This window comes from Anopheles darlingi, chromosome 2, assembly GCF_943734745.1.
Source record: "Anopheles darlingi chromosome 2, idAnoDarlMG_H_01, whole genome shotgun sequence".
Taxonomy (NCBI): domain Eukaryota; kingdom Metazoa; phylum Arthropoda; class Insecta; order Diptera; family Culicidae; genus Anopheles; species Anopheles darlingi.
Window position 1 is genome coordinate 94,434,402 of NC_064874.1, and position 12,500 is coordinate 94,446,901.

Below are 12,500 nucleotides of genomic sequence, written 5' to 3' on the forward strand. Positions count from 1 at the left end.
AAGGTCTCCGCTTCCTATTAGGTAATTTTTCGAACAGCATTACGGATCCTCAATCCACTTGATCCTAGTGATTCCTCTAGAAAGAAGAAATCACAAGGATTTCTTTTATGGTTTTAAAAAGATGCATAAAACAAAATTAATTATTTCTAATCAGTGTTATAAATAAATGTTTTTTTTTCATCGACAGTTTATATGCGATTCGGCATTCACGTGAGTATGTTTTCATTTACTTGACTCAAATCTCTTTTATCATCTTTTCAAATCATCTTTTAAATGCATAACTGTGCACTCAACTTGGCATTGTGCATGGCATTCACTTCTTTGGTGATAAGAAAGGACTAGCATACTTAATACAGCCTTTTGTGCTTGCTGGTGCCAAACGCATGCAATAAGCCCACTCGCGGCAACGCCCTGTCAAGTAAAACCACTAGTGGGTCAAGTCAAGTACGAGACACGCGCAACACGAATACAAACTATGAAGCAATAAGCACCGAAGCATGAATATGCGTCGTTTTGTAAAATCCTTTTCCAGTGTCAGAGCCGCGAATACTATATTTTATTTTCACTATTAAAAAGGCTCATATTCGCTATGAGTATGACTTGTTTAGTGCTCTACGCTTGCAAAAGAGTATTTCTTATGGTTTCTGCGACTGTCACATGCCGTCGACACATAAGCATCGCCCGGAATGCGAATAAGTGCAAGTATTGTCCCTTGAATGGTAGAATAAGAGTTGTGCTGTGTACTCTCGCTGTGAGTTGTGCTGTGTGCATGTGCTCTCGAGAATAAACAATTAAACAATAAGTGTCACAAGCATAACCGCTGTGAGCGTTTTTATTAGACCACAAAGATGCATAACACGTAACTATATCCCAACAATCCGTTACGAGTCAGCCAAGGGTGACACCGGGACAAACTCTGTGACCTCAATTGCACATATGACCTGCCCTTGTGGGACCTTCTCTTCGGCACAGGAGAAAGCAATGGAACGTCAAATGCTGTCGACAATTAATTAAATCTACGTTGCTGATTCGAGCCCTTCAACACGTCTCTTTGTAGGAGGGGTAGCAGAATGGAATGGATCAATTTAGAATTTGGATTGCATTGTGAGCCTCACACTGAAATGGTTTTGGACAGCGTATTTTGCACATTGACCATAAGATTGATCACAACTATCGATGCCGGAAGGGCATTCAAATGCACAACATTGGGCTCATTAGATGACTATGCTGCAATTCATTAGTGCGTGTCGAGTAGGATCACCGTAGCAACCAGTGCAAACATCTCATCAAGAAGCTTGTTTGTAGGTCATCAATTCCGTTAGAATGTTCGAGGGTATCAGATAACAGGACATACACTAATGGCTCTTTCTTTTTGAATAGTACAATTAGTAGCTTAATCGCTGTACGAAAAATCTAAAGCTTCAAACAACCTTCTCCTAAAGTGCCTACTAGGTAACTGTAAAATTTTCGTATACCTTTTGTTGATTGAAATACGCATATTCTATGTGGATACTGTCCTTTCTATTCTAAACTCACTAGAACACTTACTCTTTTGGTAATGGAAATAATTTGGATTTTTATTGAAGAGACGGTATCATTCAAATCCTCATATGCTAGGGCTTATGCCAACTATCGATTTGGTCTCGTTGGTCACCGAAAAATCTCCATCATTGTTGCTACGTATGACCTCTCCATCGTTTGCGGAAAGACAAATTATTTCAACGAATAACTTAAATTGGCCGTCCTATGCAAATCCTCGGGAATGGTTTAAGAGCAGCGAGAAGATGGAAGAAACATAAAATTAATTTTGCTCGTTCCGCTCGCGGAAACCGGAAGCCACGGGAGAGTCATCAGAAAAAATGGGACGGAAACTGGAGAAGAAGGTTATTATGCCCACTCACCGATAAGGATAACACAGAGGATTGTAATCGATTCTTATCGTCCAACACAGCGAACACATCGCATCACAATCAAACAACAACAACAACAAAAATATGAAGAAGAAAACCCTCCGCAAAATGGCAGCTGTTTGGGAAACAAACACATTGCTGCGTCTTCGGCCAGTATATGCGAGGCCTCTGTGTTGGAACAAGGCCTGCTCCAAACGTCTGAAAGGTCAGATGAGCACAGAGTGGGCCAGCGGATGTCGCGAAATGCTGTGCAATAAAGGATTGTCTAACGAGGTCGATTGTGAGCAATACGGTTGTATGTGTGTCTATGAAAAAGAGAAAAGAAAGAGATCGATAACTGGGTTGGTAGCGAAACGAGCCATCTCGACAAGATCAGCAACCTCGGTGATCCTTTTGAAAGGCATAAAGCAATAGGTAGGATATTCTACGTCAACTGTCAGACACCAAGCCTGATGCGGCTGAGGTGATGTAGAAGGGTGTGATGGCACCCAGCGGCATTCGCTAGTGTACTCTATCAAGCCCTGTCATTCCAGGGGGCCTTTTGGATTTCCTTTGCACCAATTTGTTCCCCTTGTTACGTGTTGAACGAAGCTAGAGACATGGTTGAAGTTGACATTTATGCATATTCTCAATTTGAAATTCATTATTCTCTTGAAGAAATTTTACGATCCGTTGAGATTTTTTTCTCCTTTTCTTTTTTTATCAATTTCTAAGTATGACTCGTGAAGGGAAGGGCACTTTTACTAAACTTTATTTAATACCAAATTAGTTGATAAATTATCTTTGCAAGTTACAAAAAACTGTAGCCACATTATTTCACATTCTGTAAGTTTAGTCAAAGTTTGCTCTCCGGGTGGCTGGATCTTCTCAAACGCAATGATAACGTTTCATTCTTCTTTAGCCAGACACGCACTTGTGCATAATCGACAAAGGAAGAATGTTTTTCCGCTTTCTGCGCTTTTGTCAAAATCTTCGTCAGCTTGCTCAGCTCGCTACTCATGCTAAAACCGTCATCTAGGGACTCTCAGTACGGGAACAATTTGTGATTTTTATATTTTCCTCGGGCAGGCACACACCTCAGAGCACACATACATATATGTATATTTCTATTTTATCACAGTTCAAGCAAATGGACTTCTGGCATTCCTTCTGCTGTTGCTTCTATCGTTCATTTGGCTTGGACTGGTGAACTGTTGGAGTACCATCGGATAAGGGAAATGTTCATCTTCCAATCACATACCGTCGTGTGAGCATATTAAAATCATCTCTTACACGTTGGCCAACGTTTCACGAGACAACCACCCACGATCAGAGAGTCACTCCCATGGGGCGCTCGGAACGACAATGCTGCCTTCTTCGTGCGTCAGTAGTAAGTAAGGCTATGGTGTAGCGATACATGCAAACATTACAACCATCGCCTTGAGTCTGTCGAGGATAACATCGTTGCTGGCAGACAAGCCTGCGAGCAAGCGAGCACAGAGCCCCAAAAAGCCATAAAATTACCATTCAGACGCATGCGGGTGGCCAGCCTCACGCCGGGATATCGAGCCGAGATTTATGGCCTTTCGCTTCGCTTTCTGAGACACGAAAGCACACAACAAGAAGTAACAAAAATACACAAAAGTAACGAATATAGAAAGTTCCTGCTCACACTTCCTCGATGTTTCAGTAACGCAGAAGCCGCACATTTTGTGGCTTCGTTCCGTGAACCATAGTTCTGACTCTGCTCAGCATCTCCTACGAACGACCTTGCCACCATGGAATGTGCCAGCAGTGGCTGGGGATGACGAACAGGTTCACTTTGGCGAACATAAACCATTTGCCATTTCAATGCAATGCTTTCCATTCGACGACACACAATGAAAATTGACTGCGATGGATCTAGCGCATAAGATGGATCAGATGACCCATCGTGACCCAGACAGAAGAGCAAGAACAATCATCATTTGGACAACCGGTGTTCAAGGATCTCTGCATATTCGATTGCCCGAAATTGTTTATTGAGGTTGAAAAATGCCGCCGTTCAGATAGGAAATGATTCTATTCGTGTTCATCTGGTTGCATAATTTATTGCCAGCTAATTGAATGCTATTTTCATTTTACCAAGCGTATCTTGGCAAACCGAAACGGTTATTTAATTTGCATCGCACCAGCTTAAGTTCACAAGATCATGCAACCCGTGCTGGTCATATAAAAAAGGGATCTCCATTTCGCACAGTAGTTTTACGTTAATTAAATTGAAAACCATACAATCAGGGGTACACCTGTAAGGACATAATACCATCGTCGTGTAAACCTCATGGCAAGGAGGTAAAGTGCCCTAATAGTAGCTTTGTAGGATGAAATCGGCTTCAACGAAAACAACGCCCCTTAAACGACGGCGCCTTTTAACCTTTCGCTCGATCGAACCAGCGCCAATGTCAGAGAAAGAGCCAAGAGCCTAGCAGTTTTCCTTTACGTGGAGGTGTGATTCAATTACCACGCAAATCCTGTGAAACCAATCACGATTGAATTGGCCCTAATTTGTGACGCCAATTGCATGATGCTGCTTCTGGAGCATCCTTTCACGGCTTCTCTGTTTCCTTACTTTCTTGGTAAGCTAATTTTTTCTCGATTCTTCTCAAATTGTTCATGCTCAAGACAACCGATTCTGATTGAATTCATTTGCGTTTTCTTCAAAACAGGATGGGCATGAAAACATGAAAACCAGAGCCCTTCGCAGCCGATTAATCTCTCTTTCGTCCCGAGTGCACTGGACTGTAATTGGTCAAACGAAACATACAAAAAAGAGCGCCTTTCGTAAGGATTAATTTTAATTTATTCATCATTAACAAGCCCAAAGCTCTACGGAACGTCACCGAGACCTTACAAAGCTCAGACCTCGGCACGAAAGGATCGAAAGAGGACCGTGGTCGCTAGCTCCTGCTACAAATCATATTTAATCTTAAGGCTGTAGAAAGCAGAGCCGAATGGTCAGAGGGAAATATAATAAAAGAACCATTTTTCGCTCTTTTCTCTGGAACGCCACGGAAAATGGAAGCAAATAGAATCTGTAATATTTCTCATCTGTATTCCTCGTGAAACGAAAGGAAAGAAAACTGGATTCAGCGAAACCCCGTCAATGTTGTGGATGCCAAAAAGGAGAGAAATAAATTGTTTTGTATTGTAGTTCACTGGTAGGATTGTTTTTTTTTCTACAACTGAACTTTTGGATTACTCGGTTTAACATTCAATCCCGGCTCACCATAACACGAACCAACCAACCAACCAATGAACAGTGTATAGCGACAACGGAGCAGGTATATAATGGCAAATAAAAACGGTAACCGTCAGCGAAGAAGGAATCACGTACAGAGATTGTAAAGAACATTACCGGGCACTGCTTACGGTGATCGAAACTTTATCCGACCGAAACGTTGGCTTCCAGTGTTCCAGAGGGTAGAAGGCACGACAAACTAACATTTTTAAATGGAGAAATTTTATGGTAATATTCCACATGTTATCAATAATAACTGGAATGGAAGCAATGAGACAATCATAAAATTCATTTTCTTGGCTACGTTTATGGTTACTTTGGAATGTGTTTCGCTTGTACATGGAGACGCACGGTCATTTACAATTTGGAAGCTGGTAAAACAGATGAATAACTCATTGAAACCTGAAAGAGTTTTACTGGATTTCAAAGCCTTCTTGTGTACCATGGAGCACTGGATTTCGTTTAATAAATTCCAACAAATCAAACTGTCTCCTAGTTCATGCTGAGAGACTTCGTTGCAGCACATCGCTGGCTTCTAGGAAGAAGACTCTCGGGGCCAATTTGTACGAGTAGTACGCTCAATTTGAAGTTGCCGTTCTCGCAAAAAGGCTCCTTTCAGTGCTGTCGGCGATGGATAGACCACTTTACTTGGTGGACCTATCTTTTTGCAAAGCCATAAACGAAACTAAAAGACGAATTGTGAGCGGTGAATCGGTGCGCTTGGCTCCGGATGTCAGCGAAAGGCCCTTAGAACCACCTATTCTAGCATCTTATTCTGCCAGAATAGAGCAGCACCCAACGGTTAACACCGAAGACACAAGACACAGACAAAACACAACAAGCGTAGCCAGTGAGGAGGAAGTGGGGATGCTGAGAAAAACACACACATTTCATACGGTATGCCGGACCCCACCCAGAGAAAAATGGATCCAATGCGCGCGTAACGTAACGATGCCGATGCTTGCCTCACTCGCTAAGTGGCTCTCGAGAGTACTGTTCCATCCGGGAGCGCAAAGGGAAGAACAAAATGAAAGCAAAAAGGAATCGCTTCATTTGGAGCAAGTATGACGCGAGGAGCAAGAATACGGTTCTACAAGACTGAGGAACTATTCCGATTCTTTTTGCCACCATCTTGTGCGATATGTAATCCTTTCAGATACACGTTACTTTTTGATGGAAGAAATTTGTTTATCGTTCGTGGCTCCTACCGAATGATCAATTAGTATGCTGTTTGGCGACAATGTACAGATATAGTAGTGATTTATCAGCGAATGGACCTAAAATGACCATCCTAAGGTAAATTCATGATCATAAAATGATTATTCTGGTATGAAATCAATGGGAAGATCTTGGAAAATAGTCATACTCAACATTGGCTCACCTGATTGTGGGACAAACAGGAAGAGGGGTGAGTACTTTCGAGGAAGATTAACACAACACTCTCAGCTGAAACACGTTTCGCCGTCGCCTGAATCGTAATATGAACGTTATTAAATCGTAGTCAACGAAGGAATATTTTACGAATCAAATATTACCAAGATCAAACCGTTCTGCTTGAAAAAATCAAAGAAGGCTTCGTTTCCTCCGATACTGGAGAGACACAAATAGGGAGCAAAGAATCCTATTTCCGATTAGTTTTGGATTTTCTGCTATCGAGAATCGCGTGCCGCGATGAGACCAGAGTATATCAACTGTGTCAGTTTTTAACGTGTAACCAAATACAACCTTGGACCAGGCAGGCGTCCTGTTCAACCTGCGTCGTTATACCGGCAAATGGAAGGCGTGGACCTGCGAATGGCGTGCCAAGCAACGCAAAGACAAGAAGTTCCCCCAAGATTGGCGTGCAAGCCACGGGGTTTTGCAACACACCTAGACACACACGCACACAAACCTACCACGCACCGTATATCACTTCCGGCCACGACCGCCCGGTGACTCGGAAACAGGAGCAAAGAAAACAATCTCGACGTTTTACGCACTAATACATACACTCCGACGCACGCACGAAGGTTCAAGAACGCACACACACACACGTCGATAATGCTTTTCACGATATCACGGACCGGGATGATGGAGACAGCAGCTCTATCCACCAGAGGGACATAGGAAAAAAGGATGCTCTTCGACGCCACGCCACGCGGACGGTTAACGACGTTGCGTGTGGGTGTGTATGTGTGCAAAACGATGGTGCGATGGCGACGGTGCGGTGGCAACGATTTGGCGGCGGTACAGAGACAGAGAGATAAAAACGGACACAACTTGATTCGATTGAGTGCGGCAACTAAATGACGACGGCCCTGTTCAGACGATCTGTCCGCTCGATGGTGGGTCACCGTGTTTCGGGTCCTGCTCGATGCCGCTTGCATCGTCTGATCCGAGCGAGAAGAAAACATCGACGCAAAGGATATCCTTGAATGGGGAAGGAGCGAGAAAGCATCCGTCCAGCATCCTCAGCAAAACGGCAAAAGGTACACGGATCCACGCTGCTGCGCGGCCAGCTGCTGGTGGCCATAATTGCGTGAGTTCGCTTGTGAGTGACTACCGGCCACGCCACGAGGGTGTGTATCCCGGAATTCCATCACAGATCCCCAGCATCCTCTCCGGGTTGCTTACAGGTCGTCCACTCGTTTAACTCTTTTATCTCTCTGATCAATTTTGTCCCATTGATTCCTAAGGCCAATTATTTCAAACATTTAATTTTGTATTTCAATTATCACTGTCTTGTGAGGGAATTCTGCAACGTATCCTTGAGATGACATCCACCAACGCATTACTTGGGTGTTGTCATCATGTTCCGGCAATTTATACCGACCCACCAACCCCGACAGCCCTAGAACTTGGTCGTGTGGGGGGAGCATGCGCATCACTCGATATCTGGGAGTCTAGCAGCCGAAGCACTCAAATCTGTCGCTAGCCCATTTTGCTACTTCCTGCTACCCCGGGACAAACTCTACACCGAACCCGGTTGACTCGGGATGGCTCGATGGCTGGGCCATCAAAGTCGGCATGTGCATACTCGTCCCTGTCGTTGCTGTCGACGAACCATGTGGGAACCATGGGCATGAGCAGCTCATCATCCAAGAAAGTACCGTCTACTACAGCTCTACTGAAGGGAAGCGCGGGGAAGGCTCGTCTACTTGACCGACTTTTGCACGAAAGCCCGCAACTGGGGCCCAGGTTCACCGCTGAAAAGACGAAGTCCACGCCCGAGAAAACAAGAGGCAGCCGACAAATAGCAAGAAAAAGTAGACCGAGGCGAGTCGCCCAGAACTGAGTCGCTGCTGGTGCCGAGTTTGGACGAGCCAAGCTTTCGCGAGAGCCTAAGCACCGATTTCCAGGGATTTTTGCCGAGCACACTCTCCAGCGCAGTCAATGAAACAATCCTACCAGTGGTTACGCGGCTGGACCTGAAATGGTGCTGAACGCAGGGGTGGGTTCTATTTTGGTGTAGTAATCGAAAATGCAGGTCACAGGGAGGACAGGTCGTTGCTCGGATACAAAATTTGAAAAGGCAACAGCATGAAAATGAAGAAAAAATTCTCCGAACGTAACTCACCTCACTTCGAAAAGCTAGAAGAAAGCTGAACGGGAGGTGAAAATGCTTTGATAACAGAGCGAGCGTTCTGTCTCTGGTTTGCTGTATCATATCGCTATCGGTATCATACAGGAAGAACTTGCTATTATGGATGCTTTATAAACCGTACTGCTTGCCTTATTACATGTCAAGTCTTTTCTGGTTTAACTTTTCTGATATGTCGCACGTGGAATAAAAGGAAGTTTGACGTTTTCCATTGTTAAAATCCAAAGATTTAATGCAAATAAAAATGGCATGCCTTGATTTTATTTACACAAAAGTCTAGAGCAACAGTTTCGGGAGCAATCAGAAAAAGTATGAAAGCTGTATCGTCAAGGATTACTAAATCACTCAATCGCATATAGAAAAACGCACGTAAAATGGAAGAATCGTGTTGCTTATCAAATGAATAGAACGAAGAACAAATTGTTACTTAGAATAACCCTACGAACTAGCGTTCCCATTTCGCATGGTTTATATTAAAGTAAATCAGAATTCTGCTAGTAACTCGTAGATGTCACGCAAGGGATAAGGTCCTTCAGGTATTTAGAAAAGCATTGAGAAAGCACGAAGGTGCCCATTCCCTCGATTGGAAGTAGACCAAAAGGCATCGCCCCGAAAGGGTACCCAATCGATTATTCTAATCTCCGAGCGTTTCTAGTTGATTTGAATATGACGAACAGCGTTTTACAACCGGGTGCCGCTGTTCCAGAACGCCACGGGAAATATGCCACTTGAGCTCTCGACATTTCTTACCAGTTCGTGTGGATATCCTTTTCGCTGGCCACTGGGGCAAGTCAGAGAAGTGAGATCGAGTCGCAATTTGTACGAGATTTTGCGTGGGTAAATCATCAAAAACGCTACAACTACACAACACAAGTCATGCTGGACACTAGCACAATCGGGAGATCATCGGACACATTCAAATTTCACGTTTTTCCTGATTTTTTCCCCGGATTTGCAGCCGGCGCCCAAAACAAATCTTTTCAAAACAAATGCAACTCTTCAACTTGGTGCGCTGTAAACTTTGAGTCTGGCACCTTGCTGAGATGTACATACAACAGTCTCCAAATATTGCACCACTGTGTGTTATCTACAAGTCTGGAACGGTTTCAAAAATTTACTTATTCCCCGGGAAAAAACGCCAAGTGCCAGAGGAACGTAATTAACACAAAAAACACCAAGAAATCGGAAACAGAAATCGTCACAAACGCTGGAGTGGCAAATTATTTTACTCGCAAACTCAAGCGCACTTCAACATTCCACTCAGCTTGACCGCACGCTCGAATTGCAATCTGTAGCGCCAGATAGACGAGCGCGCGGTGTAAAAATCCATACATTTTGTTCGCGGCGCGCCAATCGCGCGTTCGTCTATCTCGCACTTGTGTTTTGGTCTCCCACTCTTGAGGTTAGGGGAAACCCAAGTTCAGAAATCGCCAACTCGCTAGTTTTTTTAGTAACTCTGCCTTATTTAAAAATGGTAAGTGGCGATGAATTAAATGATGCAATTCAATCTGAAAATTCGTGATGCCCACAGGCGACCGGTGGTGAGCGGAAGGGAACGTTCAAGGTGGAATTCCTGCAGAAAATCGAACGCGAGATACAGGAACGGTGGCAAAAAGACCGGGTGTACGACGTGGATGCACCGGTCGAACCGCGGACAAGGGATGACGAAAAGTTCCTCGTCACCTTTCCTTACCCCTATATGAACGGCCGACTCCATCTGGGCCATGCATTTTCGCTCTCGAAAGCCGAATTTGCCGTGCGCTACCACCGGCTGAAGGGCCGTAAAGTCCTGTTTCCGCTCGGGTTTCACTGCACGGGTATGCCGATCAAGGCCTGTGCTGATAAGCTGAAGCGAGAGATCGAACTGTATGGCTGTCCGCCCGTGTTTCCGCTGGATGAACCGGCGGCAGCTGAGGAAAAACCGGAAGAGCGTGATGTGGTGCCGAAGGACAAAAGTAAGGGCAAGAAGAGCAAGGCCACAGCCAAAGCCGGAACGGCCAAGTTTCAGTGGCAGATCATGCAAAGCCTGGGGTTGAACGACTCCGAGATTGCCCAGTTTGCCAATACCGATCATTGGCTGGAGTACTTCCCGCCGTTAGCGATCAAGGACCTGAAAGAGCTTGGCACGCATATTGACTGGCGCCGAACGTTCATCACGACGGATGCGAACCCATTCTACGATTCATTCGTCCGCTGGCAGTTCAATCACTTGCGTGCACGTGGCAAGATCATGTACGGTAAGCGACATACGATCTTCTCGCCGAAAGACGGTCAACCATGTATGGACCATGATCGTTCGAGCGGAGAAGGTGTTGGTCCGCAAGAGTACACGCTAATCAAGATGCTGGTGAAGGGCCCGTTGCCAGCAAAGTTGGCTACGCTGGTCGCTAAGCGACCTGTGTATCTCGTGTGCGGTACACTGCGACCAGAAACGATGTACGGACAGACCAACTGCTGGGTGCACCCGGATCATCACTACATTGCGTTCGAGACGATGAAAGGCGAGGTTTGGGTTTGTAGTCGGCGTGCGGCCCGTAACATGTCCTATCAAGGTTTTACGGCAAAGGAAGGCGAGCTGAAGGAGCTCGCTGAGCTTATCGGACAAGACATACTGGGATTGCAGCTATCGGCTCCGCTCACTTCGAACCCGATCATTTACTCATTACCCATGCTATCAATCAAGGAGGATAAGGGCACAGGAATCGTAACGTCGGTTCCTTCGGATTCTCCCGATGACTACGCTGCCTTGGTCGATCTGCAGAAGAAGCAACCGTTTCGCGAGAAATACGGCATCAGCGATGAGATGGTGTTACCGTTTCAACCGATCCCAATCATCGAAGTACCGGGATTAGGTAATCTTTGTGCAGTTTACGCATACGAAAAGTTTAAGATCCAAAGTCAAAACGATCGCGAGAAGCTGACCGAAGCGAAGGAACTGGTGTATCTGAAGGGGTTCTACGATGGCGTCATGCTCGTCGGCGAACATCGTGGTAAGAAGGTGCAGGACGTGAAGAAGGATCTGAAACAGTATCTGATCGAACGGAACGAGGCTGATGTGTACTACGAGCCGGAGAAGACCATCGTATCACGTTCGGGCGATGTCTGTGTTGTCGCTCTATGCAATCAGTGGTATCTGAATTACGGTGAGGAAGAATGGCAACGCGAGACGACCGGGCATCTGCGTACAATGGAACTGTTTCACGATGAAGTATCTCGGAACTTTGAGCACTGTCTCGACTGGTTACACGAGTACGCTTGCTCGCGCACGTATGGACTTGGCACGAAGCTGCCTTGGGATCAACAGTGGCTCATAGAGTCGCTTTCCGATTCGACGATATACATGGCGTTCTACACCGTCGTCCACTTGCTCCAGGATGGTTCGTTCCGTGGCGAACGGCCTTCGCCACTTGGTATCACCGCCAGCGATATGACGCCGGAAGTTTGGGATTACATCTTCTTTGCTGACGCAAATCCGCCCTCCAAGAGTCGTATCAAGCGTGCGGCACTGGACCGGCTGCGGCGTGAGTTCAACTTCTGGTATCCAGTTGATCTGCGAGTGTCCGGAAAGGATCTCATCCAGAATCATCTCACCTTCTTTTTGTACAACCACGTAGCGATCTGGCCAAAAGAAGCAAACCGTTGGCCGCGAGGAGTCCGTTGCAATGGGCACTTACTACTAAACTCGGCTAAAATGTCCAAGTCGGATGGCAACTTCTTGACGCTGTACGAAGCGATCGGGAAATTTAGTGCCGAT

The 12,500-nt window shown here is 45.5% G+C and overlaps 2 protein-coding genes across 7 annotated transcripts in view; one reads left to right on the plus strand and one right to left on the minus strand.

The window, feature by feature from the left end:
- LOC125950829 (ELAV-like protein 3) overlaps window positions 1–9,720 on the minus strand; it is a 42,532-nt gene extending 32,812 nt beyond the window's left edge. For 4 of the 6 annotated variants that reach the window (XM_049679152.1, XM_049679157.1, XM_049679161.1 and 1 more), the window contains exon 1: window positions 9,497–9,720. The gene's annotated coding sequence lies outside the window, so the exon portion shown is untranslated. Of the gene's footprint in view, window positions 1–6,547; window positions 6,635–6,701; window positions 7,002–7,061; window positions 7,415–9,496 lie in introns of those variants that run through there. The other 2 variants (XM_049679153.1, XM_049679158.1) reach the window with 2 other exon arrangements.
- Window positions 9,721–10,139: 419 nt separating this feature from the next.
- LOC125952622 (leucine--tRNA ligase, cytoplasmic) overlaps window positions 10,140–12,500 on the plus strand; it is a 3,896-nt gene continuing 1,535 nt past the window's right edge. The window contains exons 1-2 of the mRNA XM_049682213.1: window positions 10,140–10,220; window positions 10,278–12,500. The exon at window positions 10,278–12,500 is cut by the window's right edge and continues 1,147 nt beyond it. Of these exons, the coding sequence (XP_049538170.1) occupies window positions 10,218–10,220; window positions 10,278–12,500 (2,226 nt within the window). The 5' untranslated portion in view covers window positions 10,140–10,217. The remainder of the gene's footprint in view (window positions 10,221–10,277) is intronic.